The sequence below is a fragment of the Leuresthes tenuis genome, unplaced genomic scaffold (assembly GCF_036924035.1).
Source record: "Leuresthes tenuis unplaced genomic scaffold, fLeuTen1.0.hap1 SCAF_5, whole genome shotgun sequence".
Taxonomy (NCBI): Eukaryota; Metazoa; Chordata; class Actinopteri; order Atheriniformes; family Atherinopsidae; genus Leuresthes; species Leuresthes tenuis.
The window spans coordinates 11,656,815-11,678,849 of record NW_027325359.1 but is presented as its reverse complement, the minus strand read 5'-3'; the positions used below and the strand labels follow the sequence as shown (position 1 = coordinate 11,678,849).

Genomic DNA, 22,035 nt, shown 5'->3' with positions numbered 1-22,035 from the left:
AGGCAGAAGGGGACAGCAAGGTTCAGATTGAAGTGGAACACCGCTGTGGATTCATCGAGAAAACTTGGAGGGGAAGCCCGAGAAGCATCCCCCAGGAATGAGGGGATCAGAGCTGAACTGCAGATACACCTTAAAGTGTGCCCAGGTCACAGAAAGCTTCTTCTGGAGGCTGGATGACCAGGAACATAGAAAACCAGGATGGAGTTTTGACCTGCAGTGCCATTAAGGTTTGTCATGATTCACTTAGCTGTAAACTTTATGGAATCAAGTACAGAAAAAAAATCTAAGGATACCAAATCAAGCAAATCATTATGTTTAACAATATATTAAATCCTTCAAACCTACCTTTAATGAAGTGTTGCCAATCTCTTTGTTACAATGGCAACTACAGTGTTGCCAAGCCAAACAACCCTGCCAGTATATTTGGGTGTAAATCACACCCACCAGTGTGAAAAAAAACACTGAATAGTTATCAATGCTCTCATTGGCCATCTGTTCTGTGAACAGCAACTTTCATGTCCTCAGGAAAAGAGCTGAAGGTCTGCAGCATTTCAGGGTCAATCAAATATGTAAAAAAAATACACAAGTTGAAGTATTACTTTATTTATTTGCTTCTTATGTAACATTACATATTTTGATATAGGACAATTACAAAAATGATAGAACAAAATGAATAAAAATGTGAAAGTTGAACTTCGAGCTTACAGTAAACGGGTTCACGTTTTGTTTTTTTTTTTGCCCTTAGCATGACGAAATTAAAATGTCATTACTAAAGCATAACAGGTGAGAAAATATACAAGAAAAAAGTACGCTTGAAAGTAGTAATAGAAAACAAAGTATTAAAGTCATGTATTAAGGCATCAATGGGGATTGGTTCAGCTGAGCACAGGGTGAAGATAAGGCAAACTGGAACAGTGAAGTTAACTTACACGGTCACATCTAAACATCTTAAACAAACACAGATTTAAATGTCTGTAACACACTCCGTCAGCTACTTCACATGTAATCCTTCAATAACAGCTCACATATTTCTTTGCAGGCAACCAAATGGATAAGAAATGTCCATGACATTTTTAAACATTTGGTACATATCTCTACTCATTTTTTACATTTAAACATAAAAACTCCATATAAGTGTCATAAGGTGAAACCAAGGAACTCCTCGTTAACGTACAACACAACTCTCATTGTATTAAAATGAACATTTACTATCTTACTGAACGGCCTCTAAAACACTGATCATGAATATGATGACAACAATTACTTCATGCCTCATTAAGTGCTTTGTGCAAAATAAAAGAGAATGTGCATCTTCTGCTGTCGACACAGACACGGCTGAGGAAACCGGAAGAGATACAACGGCAACAGGTGATGGCTGATGCTTTGTGTGATGGAGCAAAGGCAGCTCAGTAAGTGGGAGCAGGCTATCATCAGCTGCGACGTGTTGGCAAACACGGGCACATTAAAGAGGGATCTTCTCGCTCTCTTAAAGCTTTCACCCCTCATCTTCAGGAACACGGTCAACACTCAAAATGTGCCAGCTGCTGCTTCTGAACAACTGGCCATTGAAGGACAAAATCTGTCCTCGCTGACATTAATAACAGCAGCCCCCATTTCTCCTACTTCACATGTCAGACTGTGGCCTGGAGAACCTGATGGGGTGTTATGAGGTTATATAATAATGGTGCCAGGCCTCGCGATAGCCAGTAAAGCGAGGAACGCAATTTCGTAGAATTTTGTTACATCGCGGTGATGTCAAAACTTCCAAACTATCGATGCGCATGTTTGTCATATAAACTATAAAAACAGAAAATGGACTTAAACATAAATGTAGACGTACAGAAAGTAATACATACATAAAATGTCACTTGACTTGCAGAACCAAAGATAAGTGTGTGATATATTAAGGCATCAAGTCTTTGGTTACTCATAGTGGTACTTAAAATAAATAGTCTTACATCAAAACAAAGGTAAGCTGTCAGCTTCCTTAGACACAGTGTAGAAAATTTTCTCTTTCCTTACAGCAAATTTTGATTATCCTCATCTCCACAATTACAACACAAGACCGAAAATCCCTAAATATGAGAGGCATGACTAAATTCAAGTGCCTACAAGTGTGAGCACGCATGTAGACTTGGTCTTTCACATATTTGCTTTTCCGCTGTCAGTATGTCAGTAGAGGAGTGATGGCTGAGAAGTGAGTAAAGCTATAGCTCTTCAGTGAAAGTTGCCTGTGTGTGTGTGTGTGTACTCAACAAACAACCCATGCAATACAGCAAAGTGGTCAGTATCAGAATGCACAAGCAGGGAAATCTACAACACCATGGGGCTCGTGGGGCTAGAGGCACTCTGACAGAACCTCGTGTTTGGATAAAGACGGATAGATCATCGGCGTGCAGGTGCACTCGTCGTTGCCATGTTGGCTGAGCTGGATCTTTAACTTCTCCACTTCATAGTTGTGGAGGTACTCCTGGACCAGGTAACGCTCCCTCTTTACCCGTGCCTTCACATCTGATGGAACATCTGGAATTAACCAGGCCACGAAGTACTTGACCAGAAAAACCACATGCTGTGGAGGAAGAACATGGAAGTGGTTGACATGTTGTTTGTGGAGTGGGGACGTGTTGGTTCTTCCCCATGAACTTAAGATATATACTTATATTTTCATGTATTATTAGATCAGAAGAAACATCCATCCATCCATTTTCTATACCCGCTTAACCTCATTCTGGAGTTCATCCCAGCTGCAACTAGGTGAGGTCCAAGGTACACCCTGGACGCATTACCAGTCGCCACACAGAAACAGACTAAAACAACCATGCACGCTTCAGAAGAAACCAGATACCTTCATTTTCCACTCACACTCACATCCTTGTTGGCTGCTGTCTGGTAACTTGTCCAATGAGTTAGCTGCAGCGTGCTCATATGATCATAATGTAATGCACCAATTTAAAGTCTCGTTCTCTGTGCTTGAAGCAGAGAGGGGCAGAGAGGAACTGTCCTAGACAGCGTAACTAATGTTTGCTCAAAATGTTTCTTAATTCTGGGTAGTTACTTTTGAGAAGGAAAAAAACTACGTTAAAAGGGTCTGGAAAACATCTCAAAGTTGGTAAATCTAGCTTGTAACAGTGTAATCTAATGAGCGTTCCTTCGTGCATGATCACATTTTCATCAGAGGGGGATACATCTATCATAAAAGTGCAACAAACAAATATTCTTTATATTTTGAATGCCAGTCGACCAAAAAAAGGGTTAGCAGGGCGCAGTCATAAGTAAAAGCAAACATTGTATTTGTAGTTGTGAGAAAGCACCCGACAGTCTCCTGCTGGGTCATTCATGTCTGAAATGGCAACTTTAGATAATGTCCAGAACTCACTCTTGAGATGTTGGTAGCTCATGCGTGAAAACTACTTAAGTCAGTGAACCAAAGAGCTATGGAAGCTGCCCCGAGTGCATTTGTAATACAGTCATGGTTTGGACCATCATTCAAAACAAAGAGGGTTGGTGTGTGTCTAAACATTTGACCTGCACTGCTCATCTGAAAATCGGTGTTTAACAGAAGAGCCATTTTTGTGGACATACAAATGACAGAAGCTAAGAAAGTTGAGACTCACTTCAAATCTTTGGAAAGCGTTGGTGGAAGAACTGAGGCCTGAGGACTTACCTCCATTATTATGATAAAAGCCAGCTTGGCAGCCAAAATATGCCAGAACTGCATAGTGTGGGAATACTGCTTCTCATGCCCAGGAGGGTAGCGGTAATCACGATACCTACAGAAGGTAGAGCAAATACAAATTTAAACTTCAAACAAATTCATGAATGGATCTGACTGAAGAGTCGAGATTGTTTATGGTCATAATATTTATTATGTGCAGAGAAGAATGGAATCATACTGGAGGAGGTGTGAAATAAATCACTCATGACCTATGTTGAGATTAGATGTTTTAGATAGCAGCATAGGGTGTGAAAGATCTGCGTACATCCTTCACCACAATCACAGTATAACATAGAAACGAACACATGCTCCATCCACAATCACTCTTTCAGTCTCACCTGCAGGTAGTGATGGAGCTGTTGAACCAGGGAGGATTCTCCCCCTCCTCTGGGCTGTTTCGCGAAGGGATCTCAGAGATCTTAAACACAGACAGGCTGTTGTTTATGTAGCCTTTCATATTCATTTCGCCCTGTGGCTGGTAGGCATACATGTACACCAGCCGGGGGATCATGTCAGAGGTGAAGGCCACAATGAATGCCTACAAGAGAGGGAAGGATTCATGTTAATTGAGTCAGCAAAATCAGCTTTATGCATCTGGCAAAAATTCAAAACCAAGTTAAGTGCTCACATTTGTGACAACAGAGAGTACAGCCATCCCATTGAGGATTTCCTCCCACGCTCCTATGCTGTGGGCCTTGGCTGCCACGGGCCGTCTGAACTGAGTAGTGAGCTTCCAGGCGTCCACTCTGACCTCAATGATGTTGTTGACAAGCGCCAACAGAGGTGCCAGGGGGAAGGAGGCCACAAACAGTGAGATGAAACCAAACTGGATCACTGGGACACAAAGGAGACACAGCAGAGACACAATATAATGCCAACAGCACCATCTACAATAAAAGTCTTTCCTAAACCATCAACTTGTATTTTAGACCCATTCCCAACTAGACTGTTGAAGGAGATTTCCTCCTTAATCAATACTTTCACATTGAATTTGATCCATCACTTTAAAAACCTACTCTTGATCCAGGATAATTACCGACCCATATCAAATCTCCCTTTTATGTCTAACATTGACACAGAAATAGCACTGGTGAAAGTTACCGATGATCTCCTCTTAGCCTCTGATAGCGGACTTGTGTCTGTGCTTGTCCTGTTGGATCTCAGTGCTGCATTTGATATGATCGATCATAAAAATTCTATTGCAGAGACTTGAACATGTTATTGGGATTAAAATAACCGCATTATGCTGGTTTAAATCATATCTATCTGATAGATTCCAGTTTGTTCTTGCAAACATCCTTGTACTGCAGACTAAGTCATGGAGTTCCTCAGGGTTCTGTGCTTGCACTTTATACATGCTTCCACTAGGTAACATTATTAGACAGTATGGCATACGTTTCTATTGCTATGCTGGTGATACTTAGCAATGCAGATGAAAGCAATCAGTTGGTTATACCAAAAGCATGTTGTGAAGCCATAAAGTACCTGCTGACTCAGAACTTTCTACTTCTAAATTCAGTTGTTGCCTTTGGACCCGAACGCTTCAGGGAGAAACTGTCCAGTTATATACTTAGTCTAGATTGCATTTCCTTGGCTTCTAGTACTACAGTGAGGAACCTTTAAGTTACTTTTTGACCAGACTCTGTCCTGAGACTCACATATAAAACAGTTTTCTAGGACTGCTTTCTTTCACTTTCGTAATATCGCCCAAATTAGGAACATCCTGTCTCAGAGTGATGCAGAAAAGACTGGACTACTGTAATTCTTTATGATTGGCTGTCTAAAAAATTCTCTGAAAAGCCTCCAGCTGATCCAAAATGCTGGAGCCAGAGTTGTGATGACAACTAACAGGAGAGATAATATTTCTCCAGTTTTAGCTTCTCTTCATTGGCTTCCTGTTAAATTCTGAACAGAATTTAAAATTATTCTCCTCTTATGTAAAGCTTTTAATGACCGAGCTCCATCATATCTTAAAGATCTCACAGTTGGTTATTTTCCCTACAGAGCTCTCAGACTGCAGGTTTACTTGTGGTTCCTAGAGTTTCTAAACGTAGAATGGGAGGCAGAACCTTCAGTTATCAGGCCTTTCTCTGCCATTATATGTCCGGGAAGGCGACACCTTCTCTAACTTTAAGATTAGGCTTAAAACTTTCCTTTTTGATAAAGATTACAGTTAGGTGTGGCTCAGATGACCCTGAAACATCCCATAGTTAAGATGCTATAGGCTTCGACTGCTGGGGGACCTCCCATAATGCACCTCTCCTCACTCTGTTCTCTCAGCTCTCTGTACTTATAACATTATTGTTGTCATTAAGTTGTGTTTCTCTTTCTTATCAGGTATCCCTGGGCTGGTGTCATGGCGGTTTGTTATCCATTCTTTCCTGTGCTCTCAAACCTCTGCCGGTCAGGGAAGTCAGGGCAGATGGCCACCCTTCATGATTTAAGAGGTTTCTTACTCTTAAAATTTCAGTAAAATCTGTTGGTTTCCTTAGCTAGGCCACTTTTTCTTAATTTGCTCTGTCTGTATGAATTTGACTAATTTGGAATTTAAAGAATTGGATCTGATTGGATTATGATTGTATTACAATGAACTGGATTCTAATTGGCTTGAATTGGACTGTATCTATGAAGCGCCCCTATCGAGCTATCTATCCATCCTGAAATCTATACTTTGTTTTTTCCACTAAGGTTGAATTAATAGTTTTACAGCAACAAAAATACTTAAAACACAATAGTAGTTCTGTAAACTTCAGCTTTCAGTTGTCTCTCTGAGGATAATGGATTGACAAAATACTGCTTTCTCACCCATTTCCAGGTACTCGTAGAAGAGGCCTAGCTGACCGAAGCCCTGCAGGTTGTGGTCCTGCTCCCAGCGGCTGTACAGACTCTCAGGGTGGCTTCGGGTCTTCCTGCTGCCCCACCAGTTCATCATCCACCTGAAGGACACAAGGTGGCAGCAGAGAGCTTTCAGGACATGCGTTTCTGCTTCCGACAACCACATCTGACTGTTGTAATATATAAATCATAGTGGAATTGCTTATAAACTATGAAACAACTTATTTGAAGTTGCTCATGCATTATTCTATAAAAGGCATCTTCACAACTTGTCTTTTGACGTGTAGCAGTCTAGACAGTAACCTAGAAAGTATTTTTCTTTTTATTAGGCAAACATGATTTCCCTGACGATCAGATTATTGTCAATTAAATCTAAATTACATTTTTGTAAAAAAGAAAAAGGCATCTATATGAGTTTTATAGCAGGTGACTGTGTGTCAACTATGATAAACAACAAATAAGTAAATGGTAAAGTGGACTGCACTTACATAGCACTTTTCTAGTCTAGCTGACCACTCAAGGCGTTTTTACACTACAAGCCACATTCCCTCTTATACACACACACATACAGTACTTCTTAGTCTATGCATTGTTACAGACTAAGCAGTGCTTTTTTTTCCCTCCGTCACACTGTAAAACATGTTAACCTCCTGTGTATCTATTCTGTACATGTAAATGAAAGTGATGTGTGTGTACTCACGGGACCAGAGCTTCTTGAATGTTGCCCCAAACCTGTTTGCCGGTCATCACTATCACCAGCTGGGTAGTCAACTCAATCAGACAGCCACCTGGGTCACACTAAACACATGCAGGTTGAGAAAGAAGCAAAAATTAACTAACAGGCCGGCTGAGACAGAGTCAACAGTTCAGATCTGAACCACAGAAACATATGTTGGTACCTCTTCGTTCCTCAGTGTGCTCCATTTGCCAAACATGTAAAAATAATCTCCGGGATAGCCGACAAATTTGCCCTTAAAGAAAGCCACATAGAAGCACGAGGAGTAGTAGTTGACAAACTGAAAGAGGAACATCTTCACTGTCAGTTTGTTCTCGTACTCCAGGTGGGTCTTTGGGATTTCTGTAAAAGTCACAAAAGACGCATTTCAAGTTAATTTTACAATTCAAAGAAATTCCACTTTGAATATGATGTCATGCTCTGGCCCTCACCCAAGTCAGTGATCCAAACAGCCACTCTTTCATACATGAGGTTGAGGATCATGATGATGACAAAGTTGATGCAAGAGGCGGTGACAGAGGTGGCCAGCTGAGGTGTGATGTAGGGTCCAACAACCTCCAGGTGGTTGGCGGGACTGTCCTTCATGATGCTAGCGAAGGCTGCATATACCGCCAGGCGGTACGCTATGACCCCAATGATGCAGGCAATGATCAATGAGATCTTCAGGACAGAGAAAACAGTGACAAGATGAAAGACAACCGGCGTGGAACAGAGACACAGTGAAAACACCAAACTAATCCCAAAAGTGAAAGCAGACGTCAAAAAGCAAGATAGTTATTTTGTAACTGGAGTATGTTAGTGGTGCCATGGTTGAAAGTGCGCACACATGCCCCCAAATGACCACACTCTTCCCATTAATTATGTCACATGCTGCAGTTTACAAACATGATTACACAACATTAATGCCTTTTGAGCCAGTATGTATAAAACTATAAGTGTGATGGTTTGCATTTCTAAGACAACCATAATTTTGCCTTGTTCTCAAAATTTAGACCAGGTGCTAAGCATTATCACTGATTCAGCATAAAGTGTTACGCTCTGGTCTTAGCGGTCAACAGATGTGCCCATTTCAGATGGTTTTATACATACAAGCCCCGGCACTTCAAACTGATCAAGTGTACCAAAGATACTATGCTCACCCACAACAGGACGGTGGCTCCTGACAGACATGATCGTGCACACTTGCTTGTTATGGGTAAGTAAGGCTCCATTTCCTAAATCAGAAGCGAGCAAAGCATGAACACAACAGACAGTCAACCTTTGTTAAATCCTGAAAAGAGAGCTCTAAAAAGGCCAAGTGCCTTGAATTACCTCTAGCCTCATGTGTGAGGCAGAACTACATTGCCCAATCAGAACTCTTCATGTGTATTTATGTTTATTTCATCTTTCGGTCTCCCGATGAACACATATTTTGGCAAAAACCTCTTACAAGATAGTTATCCGCCAACACGCACTGTGGAACAGAAGGGAACTCGTGCCTCTGAGTCTTTCCAGAACTGTTTTGTTACCTACACAAACTGCACCACAGCAAAACCTTTTCCGCATCAAAATGGCATTCCACATTGTGCGCCGCCCTTACCCAGAGGGTCACGGCGGCCCAGCACAGAAACCATTTCCCCACCAGATCTGTCGCCGTCCTCTCAAGTACACACTCTGTTTCCTGAAGGTGGGTGGGACGTGGTCACAGAAGACTGTAACAATCTGCTTGTGTTTGTTTTACAAGTATGTGTCAATCACAAACCCAGAAACCCAACCAGTTTCAAGGAGTAATGCTCTTTGGAACCCTGATTTTAATGCTCTCTACTGAAAGCAACCTTTTAGCACAGATGAATGAGTACATCAGCCAGTGAATACAACAAATACTGTAATAAAATCCTTCTTGTGAAAGCTAAACAGACCAAGAGCTATCAAACAGTACATTAGTAATTCATTAGCACACAAACACCTGCGTGATGCGGTTAGGCTTGCGGTTGGTGCACTTGGCCTCGTACTCTGGCCGAAGCTGCAGTTGTTGTTGCTCCTCCTCAAAGTCGACCAGATCCCACTCGTACTCCAGGCGGGCCTGCCGCCTCTTCCAGAACTCCAGAAACAGCGTCACTGCAGAGGCACACCATCCATCACACCACGTGTACCACGGGAGAAAATAATCACTGTGTTTGGTCACTAAAATTTGCTCGGCAGCATTTGGATTAATAAAGACAGATGGGACGCTTTTTCATTTTTACTGTTTTCTACTCTAATCGTGAGGAGCTAGCCTCTGTTTTAGCCTTCAAGATTCAGCAAACTGAAGAAAAACAATGAGAACAAAAATGCAAGTTTTCTTATTCTTATTTGAGTGAAACACTTAACTGTTATTTTATATCACTAACCCCACCAGGTGGTGCACTGTGTTTAAAGAACAAAAGACTGAGAGTAGATTTTTTTTATTTTTTTTACTTACCCCAAATTCCCATGAATATGGCAAAAAACACCGTTGCTACATTGTCAAATAGGTGTGATTGCTGAAAAAGGAACATGTTTATGATATAATGAGTTCATTAAAAAAAAAAGGACGAAGATTTGTTGTTTTTTAGCTGCACCCTTGTTTAAATGTCATGTATTGTGGGTAGAACATGAGTCACAATGACCAAAAATCGCTCACCCATGAGGAATTGCAAGTTGAGTTGAGTTTCCAGAAGCTGCATTTCTTGTCACAAAGCGGACACATGACCGTATTGCCTCCAATTTCCTCGCTACATATTTCTTTGCTGTCAGGGAAATGAAAGCAAAAAATACCCATTAATACCACGGCACCCGAGAGGCAATGAAAACAAGCTTTTATTCTTTGAAGAGCTCACCTCCACTCGTTGTCGTCGTAAGTGAGGAACCCGTAAATGAAACAAATTGTTCCTACTACTGCAGCGAACAACAGCATCTCAGTGTAGAAACCCAGCCAAGCAAAATAAATGCCTATCTTCTCTCCGTAATACTTCCTGTCCGAGAGGAAAACAGCAAAATTCTTGCTGTTAATTATTCTGCCACGCTGATGTTGAGTAGACACACAACCAGGTAGGAATACTTGGTCCTGGGGGTCTTACCTAATAAGGTCAAGGGGCTGCTCCTTGAAGAAACAGAAGAATCTGGCCCAGTGCTTGTAGAGGTTGTATCTTTCGCTTTCACAGTTAAGATCCCTTGATTTTGTCCAGTATCTTGACTGCAGGCAAAACAGACGACGCATTTCACAACCACATGCCGTTGAATGTATTCATTTGTACACTTCGATCCTGCTTCAGATGGGATGTTACTGTTTGAGAATGGGGTGTGCAAATTGCCCTGGAAAAGACTGACAGAAGGACACTCACATCATGCAGAGGAAAGCCAGCAGTGTAGCTGCCATTGTTCAGCAGCCTCTTGATTCCCTTCTTGTCTTTGTCTATACTTTCATCCCTGATGTAAGAGCAGCGGGAGAGGATGTAGAAGACCTGGATAGACAGAACATTTTCCAGTCATAGGCATTCAATTCTAGACAAATGAAACTTGCAATGCTGGAAGGTTAGTCACTGAAAATGGGACTGCAGTATTGTTAATACAGTTTAGAATAGCCAAGGAATTTTGGGGGTTTTGAGGGTCACAAACGAGATAAAAGATGTTTCGTGGCTGATGTGTTCTTACAATCCTGTTGCGAGTAGAGGGAGGGAAGAACGTTTCTCTGTTGTCAATAAGGAAGAAGTCAGACTTGCTCTTGTTGAAAGGAGCTGTGAAATAGTCTGGCTCAGGGTGCATGATGTGCTCGGGAAGGCGAAAAGGCGTGGACAGCCAGTTCATGGGCATCTCACTGTTGTCTGGGATGTCATTGGCCTTGAAGGGAACCTTGATCTTCAGCACGTCTGCATAAGTGGCCAACACTTCCCATGGGGCATGGATCTTCACAAAGTAGGTCTTTCCATCCTCTGACTCCTGATGACAAGGACGATAGGTAAAGTATGTAAACAATGCATCTGTGACTAAACGTACAAGTGATGCTCTGTGATAAACGAGCATCTTTGAAAATTTACAATTTACAAATTTTTGTACTTAACAGCATTATCTGACTATATGACATATAATGACATGACAGGACAAAACATTTTGTTTCACACTATTAGACATAACAAAAGGGGCTCTTACTGATTTATCTTCTGTTTCCAGCTCCAGGCCGACTTTCACTAAGTTGTCCTCATACACCCTCCTCCTCTCCTTCAGCAGAGGAGAATCACACCAAACACAAGAGCTGAATATCTGAACGTTATCAGAATCCCAGACACAATACTGATAAATCCAAAATTATATGCTAATGCAAGTAAAGTCAAAAGGGGAAATTGTCTGATAATTAAATAATAAATCAATAAACAAAAGACGGCGTGTGTACATCTGATAAGATGCAAATCAAAGATGGAGTCAGCTTCAGGGCAGCACATACACAGCAGAGCAGCAGCACAACTAGAGACAGGATTCATGAACCACTGGATAAATCGGAGCTGGTTGACTCAGTAGATTTAACAGATACACTCATGACAGTACAAACAGGTAGTGAAAGTGCAGTGGTATATAAATAAGACCTTTTTTTTTCTCCAAAATTTTGCAATGCGATTAAAAACAGACATAATATAGAAACAAAACCAGAGCCGAAACTCAGTGCAGCATTTTACACACAACTGTGTAATATAAGGGAAGTGGCCCCCTGTTACACTTTCCTCATACAGTGGAAAAAATGAGCCACTTCCTGACCAGGCCAGAAGTTTTGCTGTTGACTCACCGACTGAGACTGTGGGTAAATTGTGAGTCGCCTCTTAGTGCAGCAGTGGTAACACTCCGGTGTGAAGGCTAACAGCTCAGTATGACACACTCAACATCTTTCAGCACAGATAAAAAGACTGCCCACGAGAAGACATAGATCCACAGATCGTTAGGAGTCACTTCTAGCTAACTGGTCTATAAAAAAATAGTGATGATGGTGGATTTCTGCGTAGAATCTTCCTGGAAAAATGCCTTGAGAAGATTACAGATGAAAGCCGAGAGTCTAAGTTTATCTAACTTTATCAGTGATGTGGTATTTGGGGCATGCAGCGGACACACAACTCTGATTGAGAGGGATTACAGGATATTCAGTCCCCTTCTGTACAGCTGGAAATACAACTATAACTGCGATGACATATTCACACCAAAGCCCAAACTTTACTTGTATGTGCTTAGTGAACTAAGAAAGTGTGAATGTGCTGTACCTTTGAGGTTATTTCTTACCTGTTTTCTCTCACCATCTTTATCGTCAACGTATGACAGAACAAAATCAATCCTGCGCACTCCATCCCGGAAATACACAGAGTCTTTACTGTGTTGTTGTTTGTCAATCTAGAACGAGATAACACAGAGAAATGCTGACACTTAAACACAGATGGGTACAATATCGTAGAAGCGTTTAGAGGCATTTGTCACAGCAGGCCTGACAGCCACACCACATGTCCAACAGCTAATCTAAAGAGCAAGCCTCCACATCACAGCATACAAGGTTACTTGCCCAAAACAAACAAAAAAAACCTTATAAATGTATCTTAACTCCAAACACAAACAGCATGCTAACAGATGCTTCTGACATCCCTGACAGGAGAACGAGACGAGAAAAGGCAACTAGTGAAAGCTTTGACTTGATGGTATCTGATGGTATCAAACGTCTCCAACTTCACTGTACTTTAATACTTCATCCTATTCTTTTTTTTTTTGCCAAACTTGGATTTCATATTGTCTGAAAGCACCGGAATTGGTGACAAGAGAAATTCCAAGAATGTGTATCTGCTAATGCTAGCCCTGGAGAGGCTACAGGACTCAGAAAAAAAAAAAAAGAAAAGAAAAAGGAATGCACAGGAACGCTTATAGAGGACAAGGAAAGTTGCTTGCTGTCAGTGCTGCCTCAGCTGTTCAGAAAGCTAAAAATAGCTACATTCAATGTACCTCCCTGAACCTCTCTACAGCAGCTACCTACACACGAGGGCATAAAACACAGAGAACGCATCTAGCACAACAAAAAAAGACCACATCCCACTCAGCCATATGTTTGGCTTCTGTGTAATCATCCTGACAGAGTTTGCTCAAAGCTGCAGGGGAAGGGAGGAAAGGAAGCGCACTTTACCTCCATGGCCCACTCGTGTTATAGTTGTGATGCATCAGCCGAAAGGCCGGCTCCCTCACAGACTAAAACTGCCTTTCTCCATGGAGTAAAGCCCGGCCTTGAAAGCACCGCCTGTCTCACTCGCACTCCATTGATCTCCATCCAGATGAGATCCAACCAGGCCACAAACCATCTCAGGACAAAGCCGGCGCTGCTCAGTCATCCAGCAAAGAGAGAGCAAGAGGGACAGAAGGGAGCGGGAGGGGGGTACTAGCAGAGAAGCGAAGTCCTAGAGATGACATCAGCATGTGGGGAACAGAGTTGCTGCCAGTTTGCTAATCTAATAAGAGCACAGCATCAGAGAAGAGCAGCAGGGAGAGCATAGTGCTCTGTTATACAAACAGCTCCACAAATGTGAGCGTGTCACATTTCACATTATAACTGCAAAATGAAACTCAAATAGCTTACAATCAGCAGTCCACACGCTCCTTATTGTTCAGTTATTCTGGTGTATTGCATTCCTGTTATGATCCTGCTCCATTTGCGTGTACAATGCACGCGTCTTATATTGTGATTGCATTCGTCTAGCGTGGCGTGTCTGATTCACCGCAGTACTGGACAAACACCATTTTGTTCCATCTGCAGGTCAAAAGTAGCTTCAAAATTCAAAGTATCTATCATTACATGACGCTATATTAAAAGATGCAAGTCCTCTGCCACACCAAAAAAAACCCAAAAAAAAACAGCAAAGCAAGAAAAATAGGTGACAGACCAAAATAAAAGAAATGAAAGACATGTGAGGGCTTTGAATTTCTTCTTTTAATGAGGTTTGTTCAAAAGCTCCAACTACATTATAAATGTCATCCGTTGTTTTGTCATGTGATGGTTTGGTGATCTCATGATTTCTGTTTTTCAGAATTTCTGTCCTGAGGAGCATAAACAGCAACAATCAAACTGCTGTTTGCCCTGAGCGCATGAAGAAATCTGCTCTAAATAACTCTGCTAAAAGTAAATTACAGGAAACCAAAACCTTAAAGCTGGTGCATAAAGCTTCCTGGTTTGGCCGTAACCCTTTGAAACTAATCGAACAATCTAAATACATTAATGCAGAAATACACAAACTGAATATAAAAGGTACTGATTTAGGGCCATGTCAGTCAGTTCCATGACTTCAGCAGCTCCATCTACAAAACTTTTGCACTGAATAAAAGTAGTAAATTTGTACAACACGTCTATGGTCTCCCAAATTATGCATTCGGTATGCCATAACCACTGGTCTGCATTACCTCCCATACCATGTCGGACCATCTTCACCAAGAAAAGGGAGGGAGCTTTCTTTAACTGAAACGCTGCTGCAGAAACTCTCTAATTTGCCGTAATTACAGATCCACCATATGGAATCAGTGCGTCCGCTGGTGCCGGCATCTGCTCAGCGAAGCCGGTAGCAGCCACAGGTTTCTATACATTTACCGAGCAACCCCTAACTACAGGGCGTTTCAGCACGTACATATCTTTTTATCATAATTAAGGAGGGTAAATGTGAAACACACGGTGTAACAGAAGCTGGCTTTCAGTGTCAGGGAGGAGGACCTTGAAAATATCACTGTCAAAGGAATTCTTTTTTAGGACCAAAATGATTTGGGCACTTTACTTTTAAGCACCGGTCACTTGCTGGAGCTTAAACACAAGCCGACAAAGACAATAATCGCAGTCACGAAAGAAAATCAAGTCAAGCCTCAGATTCTGTAACACAAAGTTCACACAAAGTTTCACACTATCAAACACGTTATGCATTTCAACCATACTGCTTCAGCACACATCTGAGGTACCGTTAGTGAAGCGTCTTCTCTCTCAGAGCAATCAAATATTTGCTGTGTCATGTGTTTTACTGCATGTATCAAATCAGTGCAGTCCTCAAATTTGGTCAAAAGTTACGGAGGTAATTTACGACACGTGGAGAAAAGACTGTTGAAAGCTTAAAAAGATCTTACACTCAGCTAAATTGCAGTTTTTAAGTTGAGGGTGTATATCCGAAAAGCTATCGGCTTGATAAGTTCCCTGTTTAAAAACAAAAACAACATTGTGATTGCACTTTTCATTAAAATGGGTAATATACCATCTACGCAAAAACCACATTTAAAGGGCATTTAAGGGAGGAAACTAACACTGCAGCGTATGTTTAGCTGCAGAACGTTTTCGGCCTGTCATGAGCAGAGGGCAGGGCCCTCATTACACTGTACAGGATGCCTAAATTATAAATAGACGTAAATGCGTGCACACAAAAAACACAGCTGGGAAAGTGTATGATGTGTGTGAAAATCTGCATGTGCGAGCGCACGCCTTCTAATTATACTGTAACACCACCAGACAGGCGATTCCTCCTGAATTAACAGCGATCGCAGGTGAGAAAACAGCAAGTCGAAAAGCCTTTTCTCTTTTTCTTTTTAATGAACTCTCCTGATACGTGAGTGCATGTTTCCATTACTCTCTGCAGAAACAAACATGCTTTGCAAAAGCCAACCTCAGTTCTCTCTCCCAGGAAAATGTGTAATGTTTTCTCCGATATCCGGGCTTTAGTCTCTGAATATCTGATCCCAACAGGGAAACTCAACACTGAGCAGACACTCCTGAAAGAGGAGAAAAAGCCTGGCAGGCAAGCAGACAAATGCACAGGGCTGCATCACAACACAAGCCTGTTTTACAATGCCATACCCTGGACCGACACTTCAGGAATAGTGCCCGCTTTCTCGAAAGCTGTGGAGGAACCGAGTGGAGAGTGAGAGAAAGCCTAACAACACGACAGATTCAACAGCATACCGCTAAAAATGTAGCAGCGAGCTTGCGTAAGACATCAAAGGGATCAATATATCAAACATGCCACACTTGCATGTTATATATCTATGTGTTTATACATTCTTAGCGATTACGTCCAAAAACACCCGAGTCAGGTGTTTGTCAGTTGGAAGTTTGGGCTCAGAGTTGACACGACAGAACACAAAAACACACACTGACACAACAGCATGCAGCTGCACCCCCGACTGGTGTCTTACCCCAGTCAAAGAACCGATTCGCTCTAAAGTCAGAGAGTGACACTGCGGACTGTCGCCGTTGTCGGAGGGGGCCAGGGAAGCCAGGCTGGTGCTGAGAGACTCACAGCTCTCGAAACACACCTCGGGCATTAAAGGAGACTTTAAGCACAGGATGAAAGGGGGACAATACAGGAGCATTAGGGTTCTGTCCAACTCTCCTGAGACATTTTTCAGTCATGGAAAGAAAAAAGATAAGGTCACAAGGTCAAAAATCAAACTATTATTAGTGACACTATCAGATACAAAAACTAGAACGTTCTATCTTAGTGGGTGGGTCTGTACAAAATTTCAAAACAAAAAAAAAAAAGGAGAAGGAAAGAAACATAAATTAAGTATTTTTCTTAAATCACACAAGAACTTCCTGCAACCACATTTACAGGAGGTAAGGTGGAGGAGAGGAAACGACACCCCATACGCTGACCTTGAAAAACTTTTCATAAATCCAAAGAGCCTCCATAACTTCAAATCCAGCTGTGGTATATACACAAGGTCACTAACTAAGGGAAATATTAAGAGTTTGCTATCGTGAGTTGTAAAGAATTGTTATGAATACATTTTTTTTTAAAAACTAGGTTTTTTTGTAGGAATGAGCACGTAAAGACAAAGTGTGTGTCGGCATGTGGTGAGTTTGGTGTTTACCCCCGACTGTCCTTGCTGGAAGGATCCTGTGCTGGATGACGCATGTTGGTGATACCCATTTAAGTCATCTGCAACACAATGAGATAAAGATCACAATATTACAAACATAATAACCAGAGAAAGTGACAGGATGATTCCCTAACTTCCATAAAAATCCTAAAAAGTAAAGAGAGTACTAAGTAATCTCAAACAGGCAGGTTGGTGGCAGTTTCAGGCATATAAACAGCTGCCTGGGGTTAAGGAGGAGCACTGACAGACAGCCAATGTCGTGCTCTATATCTGTACAGCGCTTTGTGGCAGCAGTCCCTCGGGGCACACGGTGCGACTTAACAGGATCCCTCCGAAAGAGTACGCACAGCCATGTTGCTGCGATCCAACCACCACGGGAGGTGACTCCAGGAAAACCCCCCCAGGGTCTCTGAAAACAGAGGCTGTACGTGTGATAAAACAGGGTGTTAACTAAAACAAGGTTCTTCCTTTACCCTGCGTTCATCGCCAGTCAGATGCAATTCGAGCGTCCCAGAGAGCATTCTGAGTAAAGATTTACATAAACAAATGAAGCGGTGGATGGAAAAGCTAGACGAACGCGAGCAGGCCACTTTTGTCACCACCATTGCTAAGAAAATAAAGCAAATGGTTTCAGCCTCAGTGCCTGTGCTTTGAAAGACAGAAAATTCTAATTGATGGTCTCAAACGTTATATTTAGTCTGGATGGAAAAGAGAAAATGTGCGTACACTGACCTGAAACAATGCCCTCAAAACTTCTGTCCAAATCATAACCCACCAAGTTAAAGAAGTATGATTAAGTGGTTTAAAATTAAAATGAGTAACTATTAGTGCACAAAAGCTGCACTTTACAACTGAATTACAGCTCAACCTGTGATGTAACCTCTGTTTTGCTATGCAGAATATGTACTTTTTAACATTAGCTTATGTTTCACTGTGTACATTTAACACATCTGTGTTAAATGTACACAGCTCAAAGCTCACTGCTGTCATTTGCTTTCATATAGTCCTTATTTCCCGGGCTATGGCAGGGTGAAGACTTTTAGAGGAAACCACGAAGCTTGTGTTATCCTACTGTTTGCATTTGCAAGTGCGAGTGGTTCAGTAAATGTGGTCATCAGAGGGTGTATGAGAGGTTATGTGTGAACTTCTAGAAACCCTTCATTTTGCTGTGAGGCCACAAAAGCACAAAGAGAACATGGCAAACCAAAATGGGTGCTTAAACAAAGATCTGCCACCAAGATCCGTACAACTGTTCGTGTACAGAATACATTCTCCAAGCAGACTAAAAAGTAATGCTCTGTAAGCGACAATGCAGTGTTGAAGTAATTGGGGGGGGGGGGGGAGGAGCTAAATTCATGTTAACTCTGGGTGAGGTTGGAACAACTCAGAAACTCAGTGAGGATTTTAATACACAGCTTGCTGATGTGTTGATGGCTCAGAAAATGTCTGATGGAATTCACTGTTTGGTTCGTGGTACGGAAATGTGAAAGTGCATGTAGAGGAGTGGCTATACATGTTTGTAACATTTACATTGTAATATGGCCTTGGGCAGTAGCTGTTATTTACTAATTAAGTTAAAAAAGGAGAAGCTTTTAGCAGCAACTTGATGACTCATTTGGACTTTATAGCACATCAACATAGCAAAATGGGGAAAAACAACTTCCTAATTCAGGTTATGAGGCCATCCAAAGAATCTACACATCCACAGAGACTGCAGCTGTGCACTTCTGTTGGAGGACTCATCCACCAACACTGAGCCCTGTATCGAGATTTAGACTACAACAGGCAGCCAGACTTTTGTGCAGGAAGTTTTCAGTGTTTTCACAACAACTCCTTGTGTAATCATCTTAAAAACCGACGATGCCAACTTTGATTTGAGCGTAGTTCATTCACAGCATAGGAAAATGACTGCGAAACAGCTGAGCATATTTTTTCACAGTTGGGCTCTTTACTGAAAGCAATATCTGCCAGCCGGCCATGCCAAGAGTCTTTTCCCACTGAGCAGCCACCACAGTTAAAGCTTTGTTCAAGAGTGAGCAGCTGATCGCAGTGGAAATGCATTGCAATGCATTTTAAACACAGCAACTCAAAAGACTCATGAGAGTTGTTTTACCGTACCACACGACTCGACTATGATAAAGGAAATCAAATCCCACAACAGCACAAACAACTGCTGAAATGGCAGAGGCATGTAGCACGAGCTATTGCCCCTCTTTAGCATCTGTAGCTGTACAGAAGTTAGCTCTCATCGTGTTATTGGTTACCATAGATACATTCAGTGGTCTCGCTTCCTTAGCTTAATACAAACACAATGGGTTGGTCCATCTGATTTCCTGTGGCATGATGACTCCAGCTGTAACCTGTCATGCTGCAGGCCTGCAGGGTTCAGGTAGATGTAATGGCTGCACCAGCTCTGCAAAGCCAGTTAGCACAGAACCTGACAAATTCAAAGTACCGGTGAGAGCTAATATAATGACCAGCTATAGTGTTAGTCTGAATCTGTACAATCCAACCAGATCTACAAATAGCATGGTGACTTGTGACAAAAGTATGTTCAGTGTGGTCCACAAAGAGTCTGAGAGCAAACTAATAGGCTGTGCGAGTGTGTGTGTGTCCAACTCCCACTGTCATCTAGCCACAACATCAACACACAACACCAAGGTAACAGTACAGTTCACCAACCTGCACAAATTCCTCATACTTCTGGTCTCTGCCGGACCACAATACTGTAACAGTCTCAGTGCTGCAGCTGAAACACTGCACTTAGACATCGATTCATACCGATTAGAGTTGCCAGAGAGCATCCCGAGGTATTCATCTTTCATTCAGCACAACACATTTTTCAGCCATAAATGGCCAAAACACACAACCCACCATATAAGCGTTTGTTTGCAATCCACAGCTGGGCAGGAACAGAGAGGGATGTGGGGCTTGTGCTGGTGGATAAAGTGGCTGTCTGTAGGTGACAGACTGTTTCCAGTAGGCAGGCCAGCTGCTAAAGCCTGGCTGCCAGTAAATCACGGCTGCCTGCTTGGAAAGAAAGCCTGACTGTGAGCTAGTATGGGCGTTTAAGTGAACACTTTGAAACCTCTAATGACCTTAAAATGTTACATGTTAAAACGGCCTGAAGCATAAAATACAAAAACATTACAAAACACTATAATATGTCCAAGCAGTGATTCAAAATGTGCCGTTTATCTTAGTTTATGAATCAATGAAAGATGTTAGACACTTCAATCGCATTGAATTGAACAGATCAATTGAATTGTTGTAAAGGAAATACTCCCTTTTTAACACTCCTCGAAGGGGTACAAACTGGGGAATCCCACGATGAGTCTACTCACACTCACATGGATTCCCACAGGGGCCTACCCACTTCTGAAGAACTAACACGCAGTTAGATGTTTATTTTCAGTGTAATTGTACACGTTTCCGCAGTGTAAGGACAGACAGAACAGACCGCTGCTAGTTTTCTGCCACTCACCGTTGAAAGAGTCTGACGGGCTCATCTCAATTAAACTGTCCCCTCCTGTTTTCCCCGTTATTCGATGCATGTTCAGATCTTCGTGTGGCCAAGCGGTGCTTGCTGGCCCTCGTCTACACCAATGTCTCCCGGTCCAAGTGACTTGTATCTCGTCTGTCCACCTCTGGACGCCGAACCGCCCCGCTTCACATTAGTGGTACCTCCCAGCTAGCCAAGTTTCTGCAACACCAGGCTGCCCTCCTTCACCCACTGACCGCCCAGCGCTGAGTCCTGTCGGGCCACAGGGAGGTCCACGAGGGGCGTGTCCACGCGCCACAGGACCAATAGTTTTACTTTACAGCGAACAGACTCGCTACCTCCAACTCCACATGTAAGCAAAGTGGAAACGGACGCGAATATATGGATTTAATATACAAATTGAATAAGGAAAACAATACGCGCAGACAGTTCACCGAAGCTAATTCTGGTCCAACACAAAACTTTCTTCCTTGCTGCTCAAAACGACAGCTGCAGGGTACATTTATGCTACTTTACTGCTCATTACAAACGGCGAAAGAATGAAACTACAGACGTTAATAGAGGCTAGTTCCACGTGAGCTGCTCAACTCTGTGCCGTTACCTTGACGACACGAAGAATACTTTGTGTCAACTGTAGAAATAAGTCATCAGTTTCTGTGAGATGAGTCTCACTTTGTTGTCTTTTTATCCCGAACTAAGATATACAAAACTAAGACGTTCAGATGTGTTTATTCAAAACCATGGAAATGATCTGAACAAATAGAGAGGGGTGAAATGTTTAAGACCTGAACCTTTAATCTAGTGTAATGAGAGGAAAGGGACTCGCACACGCTGACAATGGTTGTAGTGAGCGATCGCGTTTATCCTGTGGTGTGACATCTATGCTGACGTTCTCTTCCCGGATGAAGATGCCCTCTCACACACAGAGAACGAGACATCCCTGTCGATCATGCAGTTGACCACGCAGCCACCAGATCTCAGACACTCCTGAGACATTATAGATGTTGTAATGACGTGCCGTGACACAGTTTATGGCCAAGACTGTTGAATGTTGGGGGTTTCCCCCTTTTAATTAAGCCTTAAATGTGTATGTCTGGTTAAACACTCATGCCACCACACATCATATGCACACAATAATCTGTGCTACTGGGATGGTAGTTATAGGGAAGGAATGCATATTGTTGGAGGGTGTCTGGTGTTACTAAGGAGTAGAAACTGTCTGAGCTTTCAAATGATTCATTCAGGCTTCTTCACTGTCTTCAGGAATGGCAGCAGGAGTGAGCAAAGATGGCGTTTTGCTGGTATTTGAACATATCACAGTTAGTTTTACCTCATGAAGTAACATGTATGTTGTGATCATTGAAAAAAAAAGAAGCTATTTTTCCCTTT

At 42.2% G+C, this 22,035-nt stretch overlaps 1 protein-coding gene across 3 annotated transcripts; it reads right to left on the bottom strand.

Annotated features, from left to right (window-relative positions):
* Positions 1–587: 587 nt before the first annotated feature.
* ano5a (anoctamin 5a) lies at positions 588–20,915 on the bottom strand. Of its 3 annotated transcripts, XM_072386004.1 has the most exons (22): positions 20,629–20,915; positions 17,136–17,203; positions 16,458–16,595; positions 16,120–16,161; positions 12,546–12,653; positions 11,433–11,501; positions 10,938–11,222; positions 10,628–10,747; positions 10,364–10,479; positions 10,124–10,258; positions 9,928–10,033; positions 9,727–9,787; positions 9,232–9,383; positions 8,426–8,500; positions 7,718–7,946; positions 7,450–7,628; positions 7,251–7,348; positions 6,521–6,651; positions 4,344–4,549; positions 4,054–4,253; positions 3,665–3,770; positions 588–2,569 (listed from the first exon to the last, which is right to left on the bottom strand). In XM_072386004.1, the coding sequence occupies exons 1-22, from the start codon at positions 20,696–20,698 to the stop codon at positions 2,339–2,341; spliced, it is 2,925 nt and encodes a 974-aa protein (XP_072242105.1). In that variant the 5' UTR covers positions 20,699–20,915; the 3' UTR covers positions 588–2,338. The 3 variants fall into 3 exon arrangements, with proteins under 3 accessions (XP_072242105.1, XP_072242103.1, XP_072242104.1); XM_072386002.1 differs by lacking the exons at positions 16,120–16,161; positions 16,458–16,595 and having other exon boundaries at positions 20,629–20,914; XM_072386003.1 differs by lacking the exons at positions 16,120–16,161; positions 16,458–16,595; positions 17,136–17,203; positions 20,629–20,915 and adding an exon at positions 13,429–13,640.
* Between the last annotated feature and the right edge of the window lie 1,120 nt (positions 20,916–22,035).

Coding starts and splice junctions, on each gene's coding strand:
- ano5a (XM_072386004.1), bottom strand. CDS start 20,698: ATGCATCGAATAACGGGGAAAACAGGAGGGGACAGTTTAATTGAGATG. Junction 11,502..12,545: donor AAGATGGTGAGAGAAAACAG/GTAAGAAATAAC, acceptor CCTCTGCTGAAG/GAGAGGAGGAGGGTGTATGA. Junction 10,259..10,363: donor CAGCCCCTTGACCTTATTAG/GTAAGACCCCCA, acceptor CCTCTCGGACAG/GAAGTATTACGGAGAGAAGA.